The sequence below is a fragment of the Cetorhinus maximus genome, chromosome 1 (genome assembly GCF_964194155.1).
Source record: "Cetorhinus maximus chromosome 1, sCetMax3.hap1.1, whole genome shotgun sequence".
Classification (NCBI taxonomy): Eukaryota; Metazoa; Chordata; class Chondrichthyes; order Lamniformes; family Cetorhinidae; genus Cetorhinus; species Cetorhinus maximus.
The window spans coordinates 201,438,742-201,459,178 of NC_135879.1; the positions used below are offsets into that span (position 1 = coordinate 201,438,742).

Sequence of the window (20,437 nt, forward strand, 5' to 3'; positions counted from 1 at the left end):
TGTTGTAATGTAAGATCACCAGATCTTGATACCCAATAGCAGATTAGCGCGGGCTACCTCTGTAGTAGTAGTCTTGAGTTAGAGTCTGAAGAGTAAAGACAGAGTTTTGAGTTGTAAGCACGCAAGTGCAGCTACTGAGCTCCTTTTGTAAATAAACAGAATGTGTTTCTTCTAAGAACGGTCTACTCACCTTCTCCGTCTTGGTACCAACTCAATCACCCTGAAATAAGCATGCAATCCGGATCCTTTAGCCCCAACAAAGCAGGGCACTGGATCCAACACCAAGGCTGCAGCTTTTTCAGTTCTGGAGGACCTCCTATTGGTCCTCCAGCTTTCAGAGCCCACCCACCATCCTTAACTGGATGGTGAGCCCACCCGCTGGTCACTAATTGGCCAATTTGAGGAAAATCACTGGCAGGATTCATTAGGTATAAATAGATTCATAAAGCTGCATAACCTCAGACAGACCTGCACAGGCTATATACAGGAGAACTTGCCTGTGCTTAGCGAAGATCCTCTCTGGTGGACGGACTGACTGTGTGCTTCTTCAGCCCATTTGAAGGGAGCATTGACGGACTCTGCAACAATAATATCTCACCTGGATCTTGGAGTGTTGAATGTATATGGAGACGTTATAATAAAGTTTGTCATTGTAATAAAAAAAAACATACAAAACCTTTACCATCACATGAAGGGTTTTCTGAGAGTAGTGTGGGACCTGCAGTTGCATTATTATTGTTTTAGACTGATAAACTCATTTCATTTTAAGCGATATTCTCACATGTTTTGGCTCCAATTTGATTTATGGAGAACTATGGTAGTTTAGAACACAGAATGAGGCCAAACGTGGACAAAAGAGCAGAATTCCAAATGTGAGGTGAGAGTGACTGGACTTGTCATGTTGGTAGCCTTTGGATGAGTGTGGCATCAAGGAGCCCTAGCAAAATTAAAGTTAAGGTGAACCAGGGAAAAACTGGTTATATTCATACCTAGCACAAAGAAAAAATGCTTGTGTTAGTTGAAGGCCAGTCACTGTATGTTAGCCTTAGGACATCACTGCAGGAGTTCCTCAGAATGTTGCCCCAGGCCCAACCATCTTTAGTTGCTTTATCAGTGACCTTCCTTCCATCATAAGGTTAGAAGTGGGGATATTCGCTGATGATTGCACAATGTTCAGCACCATTCACGACTCCACAGATACTGAAGCATCCTGTGCCCACATACAGCAAGACTTGGACAACATTCAGGCTTGGGGTGTTAAGTTACAAGTGACATTTGCGCCACACAACTGTCAGGCAATGGCCATCACTCACCACACCAGCGTCGGCAGTGTGTACCATATACAAGATGCACTTCATCAACTTGCCAAGTCTCCTTCAACAGCATCTTCCAAACCCACAACCTCTGCCACCTAGAAGGACAAGGGCAGCAGTCTTATGGGAACACCACCATCCTTCAAAGCCACTGACCACCCTGATTTGGAACTGTGGGCAGAATTTTACGATGGAGGGATTTTACGGTCTCACTAAAGCCAACGGGCGTTTGAATGGCTCGCCGCATTTTACAGCCGCACCCCTGCTGGGGCCATAAAATCCTGCCTTATATTCCTTCACTGCTGTTGGGTCAAAATCCTGGAACTCCCTTCATAATAGCATTTGGGTGTACTTACATGAGATGGTCTGCAGCGGTTCAAGAAGGAGGCTCCCCACTACCTTCTCAAGGGTAATTAAGAGTGGGCAACAAATGCTAGCCTTGCCAGCAGTGCCCACATACCATGAAAGAATTTTTTTAAAACAGCCAAACCGTAGGGTGGGCAAATATTTGTCGGTTGATTGATGCACATTACAGGAAAATTGGAAATACAGTGAGTTTGGTATCATTGCAAGGTAGCAACAAGAGAGAGCCTCCTGTTTTACAGAGTTGCTGGTGTTTCCAGTGTGCCACTAATGGGACCCACATAGCTTTGGGAGTTCCTACAGTAAAACTACCTCAAAACTCTCAACAGGAAGGGTTTTCAGGCCTCAAATTTGCAGGCTCCGTGACAATTTGCAAATGATCTTACATATCATTGGCAGAAGTGTGAAGTTGTTCAGGTGTATTCACCTTTCAAGACTTGCCGCCCTACTTCTCTTCAGGGAGGAAAATCACACTACTGGATAGTCTGAGGATGAAAAAGCTATCCCATGTTCCCATAGAAAATGATCCCGCTAAGAAGGACCCAAACATCAATAAAGCAACAGTTCTTGCCACTGACTTCAAAGAAAGCTCCTGTCAACAAGCTACAGGCTCTGAAAAAGGGTCATACGGACTCAAAACGTTAACTCTGTTTCTCTCTCCACAGATGCTGCTAGATCTGCTGAGTTTTTCCAGCATTTTCTGTTTTTGTTTCAAATTTCTAACATCTGCAGTATTTTGCTTTCATTTAAGCTACTGATTTCTGTGGCTTGCATTTCCCTCTACCCGACGTCAGTTTAAATCTGGTGCCAAATCAAGAAAATCTCTAGGCATCCGGCAGCAGTAACGTTATGAACTGGATAAGTAATCAATCACATTGAAGTATTCTCACAGGCAGAAAACCAGGTAGTAAAAGTTGAAGCTGAAATATCATAAAGAAACTTATAAAAAACATTTTAAAAATATGTGAATTTTTTATCACTGTGGAAAACTTGACATTTCACAAATATTAAAATAGCTTTTCAGTGACAGTGAGACTGTTCAGCCATAATTATACACTTAAGACAGCATTAAATACGCAGTTACATCCCATTCAGAGGTTTTACAGCGAAATTAATGGCGTAAAAGGGCAAGTTCAATTCAGTAATTTCGACTTGATTGCAATTTGGTGGAGTGGGGGGTGGGGGGTGGGGGGGGGGGTGGTGGGGGGAAACAGGGGGGTGGGGGGCTGCTGGTAGTGGTGGCTGGGGGTGGGCGGGTGAGGCTTCAACAGGGCCCCTATGGAGAAGCGCAGAATCGCTTTCAATTTCAGAGGACTCATGACGAGGAATGTCATCACCTTCTCAATGTCAATTAGGAATGAGCAATAAATGCTGCTTTTTCCAGCAATGCTCACATCCTAAGAGTGAATAAAATAAATCATTACTAATGCAAAAACTGGGCCCATCGTCTTTGTAAAATGTTGGAGAATTAGATAGATTGTAAACATGACTAGTGGAAGATCAGATGTGTGAGAGTCACTCTTGTCTTGTTGGTGTGCAATCGACTGGCTGATGTATTGAAAATTGAATTATCACTTTGTTCCTCTTTTAGTAAAAAAAAAATCCCTTACTGGTGAAGTATAAAGTCAACCAGAATGAATCATTTGTAATGAGGCAAACAAGTTTACTGAGGAAACAAGAACACAAACTGCATCCCCTAGAAAGCACTGAGAATGTTTTATCTATCCCATTTGGATATTCCCTTCGGGCTTTTCAGTATTTTATCCCATGAAGTGAAATACATTGTCATATTACCAGTCTACATGAAAACTCCCATCTCATAAGCTGTTTTCGCAGTTTAGGGTCATACTTGAGCTCTCAGTTCCTCAAGGGCTGTATCAGCTTGCTTGAAGCCATTCGTCAGTTTTTGCTAGTTGTTTTTCAGATAAAATCAGTGCAGGAATAGCGAGGCATCAGGATATATGTGCACAAATCATTGAGGGTGGTGGAGCAGATTGAGAAAATGGTTCAAAAGGCATGCAGGATCCTGGGCTTTATAAAGGCATAGAGTGCATCAATAAGGAAGTTATGATGAATCTTTATAAAACACTGGTTTGGCCTTAAGTGGAATAGTGTGTCCATTTCTGAGCACTGACTGTACCTTTGAAAGGATGTGATGGCTTTAGAGATGGTGTAGAAAGGATTTATAAGAATGGCTCCAGTGCTTCAGTTACTCGGATAGAGTGAAGGAGTTGGGTTGTTCTCTTTAGTTGAGAAGAGATTTGATGGAGGTGTTCAAAATCATGAGGCGTCTAGACAGAGTGGATAGGGAGAAACTGTTCCCATTGGTGTGAGGGTTGAGAACTGGAGGACACTGGTATAAGGTGTATGGCTTGAAAACCAAGTGTTGCATGATGAAAAGCTTTTTTATGTAGTGAGTGGTTAGGATCTGGAAGTGGTAGGATCATTTTAAATGCGGAGGAGGCAAATTCAATTGTGGCTTTCAAGAGGGAATTACATAGGTTTACATAGGATATGCAGAACCGAAACCGGCCATGCAGCCCAACCAGTCCTTGCCAGTGTTATGCCCCACTTAAGCCTCCTCCCATCTTTTCTCATGGTCAGGGACATATAATAATGTTATTGGGATTTATTTTAAAATAGGGGAATCTGTGTCTATAATCGTCTGTGTGTGTGTAAGAGAGAGAGACTAACTGGATTAAAGGCTGCTGGTCTGAAGACCATAAGACCATAAGACGTAGGAGCAGAAGTAGGCTATTCGGCCCATCGAGTCTGCTCCACCTTTCAATGAGATCATTGTTGATCTGATAATCCTCAACTCAACTTTCCTGCCTTTTTCCCATAATCCTTGATTCCCTTACTGATTAAAAATCTGTCTACCTCAGCCTTGAATGTACTTAGCGACCCAGCCTCTACACCCTCTGTGGTAATATGCATAAAGGAGTGAAGACTGTGTGTAAGGCTAGGCATTTTAACAGCTAGCAAGTGTGAAAAGCCTTCAGCATCTATGTCTCAAACTGCTGTCTATAAAGGACTGAAGTTAAGGAAACTCACTTTGAATTGGATTGTCGGGGTATCATGTTTCTTTGCTTGGGTCTTTTAAAATCTACGTGTCTTACCGTTGCCTTAAGGAAAGTGTAACTGGGAGTCAGATTAAGCAGGGGATTTAAAAGTTATTATAGTAGTAATTTGTAGACACATGTATGTGCTTGTTTTCTTGTTAATAAATGTTTAATCTAATCTTGTAAAAAACCTATAAGACTTGGTGGTCTTATTACTACTGAATTCAAGGCACGCATCTCAAAATTTATAAAAAAGTGCAAAACAAGTTGTGGCAGTTGTTTCAAGTTTCCCTTTGAGATTTTACCATCGGTTGTGCCATAACACTCATCTAAACCTCCCATCACAACCATCTATTCCCTTCTCCCTCAAATGTTTGTCAAGTTTCCATTTAAATGCATCTATACTATTTGCTTCACCCACTCCCTGTGACAGTGAGTTCCACATTCCCACCACTCTTTGGGTAAAGAAGTTTTCTCTGAATTCCCTATTTGATTTCTTTGTGATTATCTTATATTGATGGTCTCCAGTTATTCTCTTCCCCACAAGAGGAAACATTCTCTCTATATCCACTCAATCAAAACCTTTCATAATTCCAAAGACTTCTAATAGGTCAATCCTCAGTCTGTCAATCTTTTGCTGATGTGTATATCCACATATTTCTGGTATAATTTTTGTAGATCTTCCCTGCAAGTGCCGCTATATCCTGTTTATAACGCGGTGACCAGAATGGATGCAGCACTCTACTTGTGGTCTAATCAAGGTTTGATACAGGTTTAGCATAACTTCCCTACTTTTCAATTCTACCCCTCTAGAAATAAAACCTAGTGTTTTGTTTGCTTTTATTATGGGCTTGCTAACCTGTGGCACAAACTTTTAGTAATTGATGCATTTGTAGTCCGACAATCCTTTATTCCTCTAGCCCAGCTAGAGGAACATTAACTGGTAAGCACCTGAAGAGAAACAATTGCAAGGCTGTGTGTGTGTGTGTGTGAGAGGGGAACTAGCTGGAGTTGCTCTGGCAGAGAGCCAGCAGGGACAGAACGGGTCGAATGGCCTCCTTCTGCTATAGCTATGATTCTGATTCATATGTATGACCCCACACCTCCGGTGAAAATAGGAACAACAGCAATTATCTAGCCAGCTATTATCTACACTGATCGGAACGGATAAAATGTACTGGAAATCCCCAGCTTTAGGTAATAGCGTAGGCTCATTCATTGAATTTAAGAAACGAAACCGAGCTCAAGGTCTGAATGGAGAATCCCCCTCTCCAAAGGTTAAAGATAAATCTCCCGCTATCGGCGAGGGTCCAGGCTCCTATGGGAGATGGGCTCAGGCATGGGGCTACAGCACTGTATCACCCGTCCCTTCCAGCCACGCCCTGAATGCGAGGTCACTGAATGTACCCACATGCCTGTCAATGATCTTGCAATGAGCTTTCTCACCATTCTGGATTTGGAATCCCATTCCTGACATGAACTACGGTGACTCCTATTTTTAACATTAGCTCATTAAACAACATCCATGTTGGCCAGTACTCTTGGCGCCCCTTCAACCACTAAAGGCGTTTTCTTCAGGTAATGATGAAATCATGAACTTGTTGCTTATATGGTGGGGGTGGGGGTGGAATGGAGTCCATATCATCGTTCACGATTAAGGTATTTCAGGACAGCTCCTCGGGCATTGCCAAGGATCCTGTATCCCCAATAATGGACCAAACGCACTCTACCCGCACCATCAAATGTCAACTGAAATTGCTGCGTGTGTTAGCGCATTGACTATTGGGGAGTCACATTCTGTTTCAGTGTGTGTAGCCTGGAAGGAGGCGGTCCCTTCAAATGAAATTTCAGGTTAGTTTCCGTGCCAGTTGTGATTCCCCTGGTTCAGGGGATTTTGGAATGCCTGTCATTTTCCCTTGCCCCTCCTTTCACACAACTTGGTTTTCGTCCTTTGGGAGAAGTTGCAGTGCCATGCCAGCAGCTGTGACGGGGAGACGACGTTAGTATAACGACACCTTTCTGGGTAGACTCGGATTCCGGCCACGAACAATAAAATCCCACGGAATGGAAGTGTCCTATCTGGCCGAAAAGACATTGAGAAACCTCCTGCAGATATCACCCAGGAGAACGGAGCACGATTTCAGGATGGAGTGCCGTCACCTGGCTAAAGAGCTGATCGAGGGCAGCACTGGGGTGAAAGTAAGAGGCGAGTTAGAGAGAGAGGCTTTCCAGGGATCTGTGCAGTCAGAGGAACTGCGAAGGCTCGCAGATCTGGTGTGTCAGCTCAACCTGGCAGGTGTCAGGGATGCGGCTCGGATCCTCTACGCCGTCTCTGCCCAACTTTTTGAAGATGGACAAAAAAACTGTGGGCGCGTCTTTGTTTTCCTGGCTCTGGTTATTATTGTGGTCCAGCAAGTTGCTCCTGAGAGGCCCAGCCAAGATGAAGTGTCTGTGCTGTCTGACTGTGTGACAGATTGCCTTACCCAGCTCAGGCAGGCCTGTGCCCACATCCACTGCCAGCCCAAGAAGTATGTAAGTAATTCTGGGGCCTAACAAGAAAATGATACAGTGCTCTCAAACTACTCTGAGTGTTGCCTCAGAGTTCTTCAAGTGAGGTGACCTTAGGTCCCATTGATAACCAGTTTGGGAAGACAAGGGCGGTGTGTCATAAAAACAAAAAGCTAAAAGCTACTGCGGATGCTGGAAATCCAAAACAAAAACAGAATTACCTGGAAAAACTCAGCAGGTCTGGCAGCATCGGCGGAGAAGAAATCAGTTAATGTTTCGAGTCATGACCCTTCGGCAGAACTGAAGCATAGTTTGGAGAAAGGTGAAATATAAGCTGGTTTAAGGTGGGGGGGGCGGGTGGGGAGAGAGAAGTTGAGGGTGTGGTGATTGTGGAGATAAGCAAGCAGTGATAGGAGCAGATAATCAAAAGATGTCACAGACAAAAGGATCAAAGAGGTGTTGAAGGTGGTGATATTGTCTAAGAAAAGTGCTAATTAAGAATGGAAGACAGGACACTCAAGGTACAGCTGTAGTGGGGGTGGGGTGGAAAGACTAACAAAGTTTTAGTTTTAGATTTAAAAATAATGGAAATAGGTGGGAAAAGAAGAATCTATATAAATTATTGAAAAAAAAGGGAGGGGGGAGAAACGGGGTGGGGATGGGGGGAGGGGGAGTTTAAGATCTAAAGTTGTTGAATTCAATATTCAGCCCGGAAGGCTGTAAAGTGCATAGTCGGAAGATGAGGTGCTGTTCCTCCAGTTTGCATTGGGCTTCACTGGAACAATGCAGCAAGCCAAGGACAGACATGTGGGCAAGAGAACAGGGTGGAGTGTTAAAATGGCAAGCGACAGGGAGGTTTGGGTCTTTCTTGCGGACAGACCGCAGGTGTTCTGCAAAGCGGTTGCCCAGTTTGCGTTTGGTCTCTCCAATGTAGAGGAGACCACATTGGGAGCAATGAATGCAGTAGACTAAGTTAGGGGAAATGCAAGTGAAATGCTGCTTCACTTGAAAGGAGTGTTTGGGCCCTTGGACGGTGAGGAGAGAGGAAGTGAAGGGGCAGGTGTTGCATCTTCTGCATGGGCATGGGGAGGTGCCATAGGTGGGGGTTGAGGAGTAGGGGGTGATGGAGGAGTGGACCAGGGTGTCCCGGAGGGAACGATCCCTACGGAATGCTGTCAGGGGGGGTGAAGGGAAGATGTGTTTGGTGGTGGCATCATGCTGGAGTTGGCGGAAATGGCGGAGGATGATCCTTTGAATGCGGAGGCTGGTGGGGTGATAAGTGAGGACAAGGGGGACCCTATCATGTTTCTGGGAAGGAGGAGAAGGCATGAGGGAGGATGCGCGGGATATGGGCCGGACACGGTTGAGGGCCCTGTCAACGACCGTGGGTGGAAAACCTCGGTTAAGGAAGAAGGAGGACATGTCAGAGGAGCTGTTTTTGAAGGTAGCGTCATCAGAACAGATGCGATGGAGACGAAGGAACTGAGAGAATGGGATGGAGTCCTTACAGGAAGCGGGGTTTGAGGAGCTGTAGTCGAGGTAGCTGTGGGAGTCGGTAGGCTTGTAATGGATATTGGTGGACAGTCTATCATCAGAAATTGAGACAGAGAGGTCAAGGAAGGGAAGAGAAGTGTCAGAGATGGACCATGTGAAAATGATGGAGGGGTGGAGATTGGAAGCAAAATTAATAAATTTTTCCAGGTCCCGACGAGAGCATGAAGCAGCACCGAAGTAATCATCGATGTACCGGAGAAAGAGCTGTGGGAGGGGGCTGGAGTAGAACTGGAACAAGGAATGTTCCACATACCCCATAAAGAGACAGGCATAGCTGGGGCCCATGCGGGTACCCATAGCCACACCTTTTATTTGGAGGAAGTGAGAGGAGTTAAAGGAGAAATTGTTCAGTGTGAGAACAAGTTCAGCCAGACGGAGGAGAGTAGTGGTGGATGGGGATTGTTGGGGCCTCTGTTCAAGGAAGAAGCTAAGGGCCCTCAGACCATCCTGGTGGAGGATGGAGGTTTAGAGGGATTGGACATCCATGGTGAAGAGGAAGCGGTTGGGGCCAGGGAACTGGAAATTGTTGATGTGACGTAAGGTGTCAGAGGAATCACGGATGTAGGTGGAAAGGGACTGGACAAGGGGAGAGAGAAGGGAGTCAAGATAACGAGAAATGAGTTCCGTGGGGCAGGAACAGGCTGACACGATCGGTTTGCCAGGACAGTTCTGTTTGTGGATTTTGGGTAGGAGGTAGAAGCAGGCCGTCCGAGGTTGGGCGACTATCAAGTTGGAAGCTGTGGGAGGAAGATCTCCAGAGGAGATGAGGTCAGTGACAGTCCTGGAAACAATGGCTTGATGTTCTGTGGTGGGGTCATGGTCCAGGGAGAGGTAGGAGGAAGTGTCTGCGAGTTGACGCTCAGCTTCCGCGAGGTAGAGGTCAATGCGCCAGACAACAACAGGGCGGTGTGTCATGTTTGCCATGCGTCGCATTCAAGAATTGCAGCCATGCAAACTGACGGAATAGCTTAATGATTTTAAAGAGATGATTGAAACCAAAGAGGTTTTTGGGACTTCCCTTTTTTAACCATTGATATTTTTTTAATTGGCGGGCAGAACTAGCAGGAGGTCACATGTCCCTTTTCATTACATCATTTCACCTTGAATTTAAAGAGACAATCCAAAACGTAACATGGAAACATACATAGAAAATAGGAGCAGGAGTGGGCCATTCGGCCCTTCGAGCCTGCTCCGCCATTCATTATGATCATGGCTGATCATCCAACTCAATAGCCTGCTCCCGCTTTCTCCCCATATCCTTTGATCCCTTTTGCCCCAACAGCTATATCTAACTCCTTCTTGAAAACACACAATGTTTTGGCCTCAAATATTTTCTGTGGTAGTGAATTCCACAGGCTCACCACTCACTGAGTGAAGAAATTTCTCCTCATCTCAGTCCTAAATGGTCTACCTTATATACTCAGACTGTGACCCCTGGTTCTGGACTCCCCCACCATCGGGAACATCCTTCCTGCATCTACCCTGTCTAGTCCTGTTAGAATTTTATAGGTTTCTATGAGATCCCCATTATACTGCATCTGCCATGCATTTGCCCACTCACTCAGCTTGTCCAAATCACACTGAACCATCTTATAAAACCTCACATTCATTACATTCTGACAAGAGGTGGATGGAGAGAAATCCCTTTGCAGTGAAAAAGAAAAGCACATATGCATCACAAAAAAAAGTTAGAATGCAGAACCCTCAAACCTTTGAAGTAACTAAATCCAAAGCTGTATTGTTAAATGAGTTAAGATGTACCATCTGTTACAGTTCTGTAGTTTTTAATCACCCTGTTATGTGCTTTCTATTTCTGGCAACTAAGCAATAGAAATTAGTCTAGTGTGATAGATTTTAAAATTAGTTTGTGTGGGGTGGGGGAGGGTGGGTGCTGCGGAATAAGAAGACAAGAATGATTAGGAAATAAGTGAAGATTTGTCATGGACCTTTTTTTCCCTAAATGCAATCTAAGTACCTAAGAGTAATAATTTTCACATTTTGCTGTATAACTGTCTGTTTTTGTATGTTGGTAATAGGACTACATGACTGCAATTACAACCGGTGTGTTCTTTATGGCTGGAGCACTGATTGGTGTCATTCTATTGAGAAAATGGTTTGCTCGGTAGGCAGTCTTTGCTTCTCTGGTAAGTTGGTTTGCTGCTAAAAATCTTGCACTGAATTAGACAATCTGAATTAAAATTCTCAAATGAAAATTTGAAAGTTAACTATCAATTGCTGTACCATATTATATAAACTATTGCTCAGGTTACATTTGAAATGAAGATTAAGGTGAAGTGTCATTTCATGCTGCGTTTGTTAACCTGCTATATTTGCTTGATAATTGGAATTTGTTGCACAAGGTCTGCAGTGACTAATGCTCAGTTTCACAGTGTAAGGGCTGATGCAGCTTCTCCTTCACTCAGTTCCCAATTTGAGTTGCACTGGGTGACAAGGTTTTCATTACATGTTCTAATATTGGCCATCAGAGAAGAGGGAAAATTTTGAGCGAGAGTTATAACTGAACAGTCTCTGGCACCTCCTTACAACGAGTTCATTCTGAGCAGCTTGACTACAGGTTATGAATCCAGATTCTCAAGGTGGAATCTTACCACCTAGTTTTTACATGTGGGATGGGACCACTGCCAGGTCCCAACCCCGATGGTGTCCAAGTCCTGCCACTTATGCAATCTTCTTGGAGGGGCCTAATTAGCAGACTGGCTCCTGGACCCTATCCAATTTGGAATGGCGGATGGGCTGCCAGACATGGCCACCGATCGGAGAGCCTGAGGTTGTGGACAGCTGGCAGCATCATGGGGAGAGGAGGTACTAGGAATTGGGATTAGCGCCAATAGGAATAGAAATTAGTGCCTTTTCTTCAGGCGCTAGATGGCCTAAATTCCCAAAATGGCAACAGAAAGCATGTGAAGACTTCTAGTGAGACACTTGCTCTATCTGATAAAGAAATACAAAAGGCTTCCTTTACCCATGCCTGAAGTAGGCGTTCATGTCTTTTTGTATGTAAATCAGAGGTCAAATGCCTGCTTCGCATACCTCAAGAAAAGTAGTTTGCCTTGAGGCAGCTAGCAGCATTCCAGACTGCTTTGAGGGAAATCAATTCTACAGAAAGCCTGCAACCAAAAAGGTAAATTGCTTAGCTGAATATGGAGCCGGTGCAGCAGGAGTGCTTCTCTGCCCCCATATTAAAGACTGATTCTGATTGCTATTTCTCCGGACAACGCTTCACCCCCACCCCCACCAGCCTTGAGACCTCCAACTCTCTACCTGTCCCTCCCACTTCCCAGCTCCAAGTTCTTACTCTGGCCTCACTCACGCCTCTGCCCAATCTCCCAGGCCTGAGATCCTTCACCTCCTTCCCCCTAAAATCCTGACTTACCGGCTCAGAGTTCCCTGATCCATGACCACCCTGACCCCAATCTCCATCCCGTCCAGCCTCAAGATCAATCATTCTCCCACAAAAATGAGCACTCTTATATTTCATGTTCATGAACTGTGACAGTAATACTCCACCGAAAAAAACTCCCAGAATATTAATAAACTAAATAATAGAAATTTAAAATTTAAATAATAGTGACCAGGCATTGGGGTGAAGTAACAGAAATCTGTCAGCCACGTGGAAATTATTGTACCGTGATTCATGTTACGACTGGGTGAGGAGTAATGAGCTGCCTTCCCTTTTTTTCCCCAAATCACTTGGTTGGTCGCAACAAAGCTTTGTTTAAAATTCTTTCCCCTGTGGGTACCTTTCCCGGTCCGAATGTATTTACTTTTCAATAAGGAGCCAATCAAACCAGGTTTCCTTGAGTCAAAGAAAGAGTAAGTTTGTTAGTCACTAAAACCCGGGAAAAAATTAATAAAGGATGCAACCCACATTTTCACAAATCAGGAAAGGAAGTTAAGAGTCCAAATAAAAGTTAAATATCTATGAGTAAATCTCTGGCTTGTGCATGAGGCATAGATGTTGGTACATTGCGGCCGCTAGGTAATTTCAGTAGAACTCTGGAGCTGACTTTAGAGTCTCGCAGTCTGTTGGAGACACTTGTTGGCTTGTTCCCAGAGGGAGGGATGACCTGCTTGTCTATGTAGGGGTGATGGTCCTTTTCTTCCTGTTGTTTGCTTCTTCCTGTTAAGACACATGAAATAAAAATTCCAAGGGGAGGGCCAACCGTCCCTGGTTAACTAAAAAAGTGAAAGACAGCATCAAACTTAAAGGAAAAAAAGCATATAATTATGTAAAGACGGGTATCAGGTCAGAAGACTGGAAAGAATATAAAGAGCAGCAAAGAATGGCAAAAAAGATTAATAAAGAGGGAAAAATTAGATTATGAGAGAAAGCTAGCTAGTAATATAAAGACGGATAGTAAAAGTTTCTATAGATATTTAAATAAGAGAAGAGTTAACAAAGTGAGCATTGGTTCTATAGAAAGTACACCTGGGGCAGAAATTTCCCCCCGTTGGGGGGGTTGTGCGGGGACGGGCACAAACCTGATCGGGCTCGTGCCTCCATTTTACGTGGGCGGGCCAATTAAGGCCCGCCCAGCGTGACACTCACCCGGAAGCGCTGAGCACTCCCTGTGCGGGCGGGGGGTAGGGGGGTGCGGAATTCCTTGAGTCGGGGCCTGAACTCTTTCACGCATGCACGTGAAAGAGCGCAGAAATCTCCCTGAGGCACCTCCATGCCTAAGGGAGATTTGTTTAAGTTTTAAACATCCAAATAAAGAAATTAAACATGTTTTAAAACATGTCCCCTCATGTGACAGTGTCATGTGAGCTGGGACATGTCAATGAATTTTTAAAAAAATCTGTATTGAATTTTTAAACACTTCGTGAAACCTCATCCCGCCCATGAATGAGGCTCCGTGAAAAATGCGAAGGCCGCCTGGGCTCTTCGCCTGCCCACTTAAGGTTGGACAGGCAGTTCACTTAGTTATTTATTTCAATTAGTTTTTAAACAGGCCTTAATAGGCCTTTGACTGTTTGGCGGGGCATGCAGCCGACTCAGCTGCGCTCCCGCTGAACTAAAAATCTAAATGACGTGCGGTGACATCGGGACACCTGCCTGACGTCACCGCGCGTCATTTTATGTGTCAGCGAGAGGGCCCCACCCCTGCTCACAGACCCGAAAATTCAATACCTCTGGGGAATTGATAATGGAAAGTAGGGAAATGGCAGATGAATTAAACAGGTATTTTGCTTCAGTCTTCACTATAGAGGACACAAGTAACATCCTGGAAATAACTGTAAATCAGGAAATGGAAGGGAGGGTGGAACTCGGGAAAATTACAATCACAAGGGAAGTGGTATTAAGCAAATTGTTGGGGCTGCGGGCTGACAAATCCCCAGATCCGTATGGACTTCACCCTAAGGTCTTGAAAGAAGTGGCTGGTGAGATAGTTGATGCATTAGTTTTAATTTTCCAAAGTTCTGTGGATTCAGGAAAGGAAAATAGCAAATGTAACTCCTTTATTCAAAAAGGGAGGGAGACAGAAAGCAGGAAACTACAAGCCAGTTTGCCTAACATCTGTAATAGGGAAAATGTTAAAAGCTACTATTAAAGATATTATAGCAGGGCACTAAGAAAAATTCAAGGCAATCTGACAGAGTCAACATGGTTTTGTAAAAGGGAAATCATGTTTAACCAATTTATTGGAGTTCACTCTGCCACTTCCAAAATTGTCTTCAGAGCTAGTTTTAAACTCATTTCTCTGTGTATTCCTGGTAGGGGAAATAGGTATGCTTCCAAAGTCCATTTTCTTTCAGCTTAGAAACCTTTTGACGCATTCTGAGATATAAATCAACAAGAGATGGTTGTGGGTGTCTAGTGGGGTGTAGCTTGCCGGGGGGGACAGTTTCCATTGTCTTCACAAACACAGGGGGTTAATGTCCAGCCTTTTGCATTTTCCATGCCTTCTTTTCAAATGTCTGTATTTGAAGTGGACCTTCACACCTCCCCAGGTGCAAAATTCCATGCAACCTCTCAGGACTGCTCTGCCAATACAATCCACATAGGAATTTTCCAGAAGGGGTCCCTTTACAGTTTCAGCCATCTTTCCATCAGTGTCTTTTCTTGTTTTTTTTTTAAAAAACAGGTCTTTAAGCAGTTAATTATGTTCATTGTGAAGTTGTAGGTTGTGGATTGCTCTCACTCTGACATCATGTCAGCTTTCGTCACACCTCCCACCCACACGGAATGACATGAGATTCATTCTCATTTCATTACAAAGGAAGAAAGAAAAAACAAACATAAAACTACAAACACACTCACTCTCATTGATTCTCTTAGTCTTGGTCACTACCCAGGTGACCCTAAATTGTTTCAGGTCCTGGATAATCTGCTCCTGCATTGGTTCTTTTTATCCTTTCAGGTGATTGGTTACATTCATTTACAGATTGGCTTGGTATCAGGGTATCAAACGTAGACTAGGTGACCGCTTTGCAGAACACCTTCGGTCTGTCCGCAAGCATTACCCAGACCTCCCTGTCGTTTGCCATTTCAACACTCCACCCTGCTCTCATGCCCATATGTCCGTCTTTGGCCTGCTGCATTGTTCCAGTGAAGCTCAGCGCAAACTGGAGGAACAGCACCTCATCTTCCGACTAGGCACTTTACAGCCTTCCGGACTGAATATTGAGTTCAACAACTTTAGATCATGAACTCTCTCCTCCATCCCCACCCCCTTTCTGTTTTTTCCTCCTCCCTTTTGTTTTTTCCAATAATTTATATAAATTTTTCTTTTCCCACCTATTTCCATTATTTTTAAATGTATTTCCATCCATTGTTTTATCTCTACCTTTTAGCCTTTTTAGTATTCCTTCACCCCACCCCACCCCCACTAGAGCTATCTGTACCTTGTTTGTCCTGCTTTCTACCCTTAATTAGCACATTCCTTTAGATAATATCACCACCTTCAACACCTCTTTGTCCTTTTGTCTGTGACATCTTTTGGTTATCTCCACCTATCACTGGCCCTTTACCTAGCTCTTCTTGTCCCAACCGCGCCCCCCCCCCCCACCCCCGCCACCTTAAACCAGTTTATATGTTTATATTTCACCCCTTTCCTATTTTTACTTAGTTCTGTTGAAGGGTCATGAGGACTCGAAACATCAACTGTGCTCTTCTCCACCGATGCTGCCAGATCTGCTGAGTTTTTCCAGGTATTTCTGTTTTTGTTTTTGTTTTAGATTTCCAGCATCCGCAGTTCTTTGCTTTTATATCAAAGTTGCTTTACCCCTGCTGGTAGCCATTTTTGGTCAGTAACCCCTTGGTGTAACGTTGGATTAGGTATCATCTATAGGGTTTGGTTGTTTTACCTGCCTGTTATCTCCCAAATTGCTAACAACAGCCAAGCTGCTCTGCAGCATGCTGTGACTTTCCCTGACCCTAGCCTCAGGCTGTCTCTCACAAAGGCTGAAACTATACTAATTTGTTTGGCTGTTAGACTAGGCTGTTCTTATCAAGGCTTAATTCTTCCCTATCCATCTCTGCAACCCATGAACTTAATGGGCCAAACTCAGGCACTTTTTCAGATCTAATTACTAAGAGGTTAATGGGCTGTGCTTTGACTTTCACCTCCTGTAGGGATTCTGGTTCTGGTACCTCACTTTTAGCGAGCTTTTCATCAACAGAGTTCTGGTTGAGGTTTAAAGCTTTGTTTGTTTTGTCTGGTTTATCAATGCTTACCCCTGCATGAGTTTCCCTGCCATTCTCCTTATGATCTCCACAAGTATCACCTGCCTTGGGGTAGGTTATCTTCCCTTTCTGCTTTACAAATCTGATTCCTATGGTGGGAAACTCAAGTTTAAGCCCTGGTACAGTGCCTGAACCCGTTTGTGGTACTTGCCCTTTTGTGGATTCTGCCTTGTCACTGCGGAGTTTGTTGAGGTTCAGGATTGAAACATTTGATTTACCAGTGGATTTTACTGGTGTACCCCTTGTGCTTTCCACAAGTTTTGCCTACTTTGGCAACTTCTCTTCCTCTTTTGGTTTAGGAGGGGGGCCTTCCCATAACCTTTCCCATGTGCTGTTCTCCCCTGTTGCTCATCAGCTAACAGGGGCATCATTCTCATTCGTCCTTGGCCTATTTGGGAATTTCCCTGTTCCCCAATTAAACTTGCCATGAAGCTATCGATCAAACAGAACATTGGTTCATCGGCACCCTCCGTTGTCTTGGCAATTTGCATTTCCCTAACCTGTTCCACATCTCCTGGAATATTACCATTTCCAAGTGGACATCCAGCTTCTGCCATACTCCCTCATGGCTCTTCAGCAGGGTGAGGCATTTCCCTCACTATTTGCTTTTCTGTTTAAATCTGCCAAGAAGCTGTCTGCCAAACAGATCATTGGCCTATTCCTCTCTTCCCTTTTAATATTTACAGGTCCCTCATTGACTTCTTTTATTATTGCTAGTCTAGTTTTGATCCTTTTAACTTCCTCAGTTTCTACCTTGTCACTTTGTATTTATGATGGCCTGTCTTTGGCTCTTTTGGTTTTAAGTGGCTCTGCAGCTGGGCGTGGAAGTTCTCTCACCGTCTCCTTACTTGCTTTAGAACTCCCTGGTCCCTGTTTAATTCTGCAAAAAACTTATCTACTAACCCAGTTTCCGGGCCATTCTCTTTGCCTGTTTTAAATTCCTCCATTAACTCTACAGACCTAAACTTGGCCTTTTTAAATTCAAGAAGCTGTTTGTTAACTACTCCAACCTTGACAGGTTCTATCGCCTCCTTTTGGGCCTCTGAACACTCTCCAGCTCTCTGCATGTCTGCAGACTTTGGCTGCGTGTTCCCTGCCTCTTCCATTGCAAGTTGCCCTTGCCTAGCTACTCCAATCATTACAGGCTCTATTGACCCCTTTAAGGCCTCTGAACTATTCTTGGTTCCCTGTACTCCTTTAGGTCCCGGCCGCTTTCCCCCAGGCCTTTCAGCTTCTTTTGATGCAAGTGATTTTTCCTAACTTTTCTGGAGTGCTATCCTTTTGCTTGCCTCAGATTTACCTCTCTTTCCAGCACAGCCAGTCTTCTTTGGAAAGTTTCCTCTCTTTCCCTTTTTCTTTTTTCTCTCTTTCATTCTCTAACTCTTGGAGCTCTAACTCTTTTTGTCTCTGCTCTGGCTGCATTCTAGCCAATCCTACTTCTTTTCATAGTTTTGTGTTACGCTCGTGATGTGATGCTCTGGCCACTAACTGTAATATTATACATTTTACAGCTTTCGAGGGAATCTTTACTTCTAAGTGCCTAGCTCTTTTAACTCTTCGAGGGATAGAACTTCTAAATCCTCAAAAGTAACTTCCCCTTCTTTTAGGAAAGCACTGGCATTAAATATGGACATTTTTACAATTTAGTAGCACAGACTCAAGAAAACCTTTCTCGCAGCTTAAAAAATTGGCTTTGGAGGAATAATTTACTTTCCCCACTCTAATTCCTGTGTTTCATCTGTGGGAATAATTCTAGCAACGAGCCCCCAATTTTGTTACGACTGGGGGAGGAGTAATGAGCTGCTTCCCCTTTCTTTCTAACCCCCTTGGTTGGTCGCAACGAAGGTTTGTCTAAAATTCTTTCCCCCCGTGGATACCTTTTCCAGTCCAAATGTATTTACTTTCTAATAAGCAACCAATCAAACCAGGTTTTCTTGAGTCAAAGAAAGGTTAAGGCCAGGATTTTACATTGATTGGGCGGGCTCAGTGGGAATGGGCAAGAGCGGTTGAGGAGCTGAGTGCTGCCCGCGATCGGCTCCACACCACGATTTCACGCGGGTGGGCCAATTAAGGGTGGGGGGTAGGAGGGACAGCTATTTGCGCATGTGGCAAAAGAGCACTTCAATCTCCCTGAGGCACAGAGCTGCCTCAGGGAGATTGAAGCGCTTTATGAAAAAATTAATAAAGAGCAGAAAAATTCAATGAAACATGAGATGGGACATGTTTTTAAGTTCAAATGAAACATTTTGTTTAATTTGTAATAGCTGCAGGAAACCTCATCCCACTTGTGGATGAGGTTCCTTAAAAAATGTGAAGTTGGACGGGCAGGGTAAAATTCAGATTAATTACCTAGTTAATGGCCTCAATAGGCCTATCAATTATTGGCAGGCGTGCAGCCAACTCCGGCGCGTGCCCGCCAAATGAAATATCATGTGATTTTGCGATGACATCGGGACACAAGCCCAACGTCATCACGTGTCATTTTATGCTCCAGCATGTCGGGCACGTGCCCACACACTGAATGTGAAATTCTGCCCTAAGTTCATTAGTAACTTGAAACATGAGAGAGAAAAAAAATAAAAGACGCATCACACTTCACACAGATCAGAAAAGAAAATTAAGAGTCCAAATAAAAGTTAAGAATATACGAGTAAGTCCTTGGCTTGTCCTTGAGATGTAGATGGTGGTACGTGCGGCTGTTAGTTAAATGATTTTAGTAGAACTCTGGAGGTGAGGTTGACAGTTTTGCAGTCTGTTGAAGACATTTGTTGGTATGTCCCCAGAGGGAGGGATAACCATTTCTGCCTGTTGTTTTCTTCTTGTTAAAACACATGTCTCCAGCATGAGAGGGAGAGGCACACAGAGGTCCTTCTTGCTTCTTTGTCGTTCTTCCACTCTGCCGCTGCCAAACACCAGTCTTCAGAACCAGTTTTAAACTCATTTTTCTGTGTGTTCTTGGGAGGGGAAATAGGCATGTCTTGCTTCCAAAGTCCATTTTTCTTTCAACTCATAGTTTCCAACACATTCTGAGATATAAATCAAGGAGATGGTTTTGGGTGTTGAGTAGGGTGCAGCTGGATGGAGGACAGATTCTATTGTTTTCACAAACATATGGGATTAAAGACAAGCCTTTTGCATGTTTCCATACCTTCCTTTCAAATGTCTGTGTTTGAAGTGGGCCTTGACACCTCCCCAGGTGCAAAATTCCACAACTGCCCTGCCAATACAATCCACATAGGAATTTTCCAGAAGGGGTCCCTTTATAGTTTCAGCCATCTTTTGATCAATGTCATTTTGTGCATTTTCTTTTTCAAAACAGGTCTTCTTAAGCAGTTCAGTATGATCGTGTTGGAGCTGTAGGTTCTGGGTCGCTCTCACTCTGACATTGTGTTGGCTTTCGTTACATTCACTATCTTCAGCAGGGAAAAGGACAAGAATTCTCTGAAACAATTTAGTGCTCTGAAGAATTAAAGACCTATCAGATGTTTTAAAAATTGTATTTGACACATTTACTGTTCTTTGAACGAGATTATATATCACATTCACTTTTCACAGAGTTTTCACATTCTGAGCTACATTGCAAGTTGATAAAATTCTGCTGTGCTTTATCTGCAAAAACACTGTCGCCAATGTCCACTTGCTTGAAAGACTAGTGGAAAAATCAATGTTCATACTGAAGTTGACACTTATGGGGCAGAATTTTGCCATCGGGGAGCAGGGGGCGGGGCCCACTCACTGATGCGTAAAATGATGCGGCATGACATCGGGCGGAACCCCCAATGTCACCCTGCCCCATTTAAATTTTCAGGAAGGCCGTTGGGCGGGGGGGCGGTGGTGAAGCAAAATCAGCTGCAGGCCGCCGATCTGTCAATGGCCAATTGAGGCCATTGACAGGATCATTCAACCAATTAAAGGACCTGCCCATCCAA

General features: G+C 44.0%; 1 protein-coding gene across 1 annotated transcript; it reads left to right on the top strand.

Annotated features, from left to right (window-relative positions):
* Positions 1 to 6,666: 6,666 nt before the first annotated feature.
* On the top strand, positions 6,667 to 19,997 carry LOC144691124 (uncharacterized). Its single transcript, XM_078559222.1, has 3 exons — positions 6,667 to 7,270; positions 10,837 to 10,944; positions 19,828 to 19,997. The coding sequence occupies exons 1-2, from the start codon at positions 6,803 to 6,805 to the stop codon at positions 10,924 to 10,926; spliced, it is 558 nt and encodes a 185-aa protein (XP_078415348.1). The 5' UTR covers positions 6,667 to 6,802; the 3' UTR covers positions 10,927 to 10,944; positions 19,828 to 19,997.
* The last annotated feature ends 440 nt before the right edge of the window (positions 19,998 to 20,437 follow it).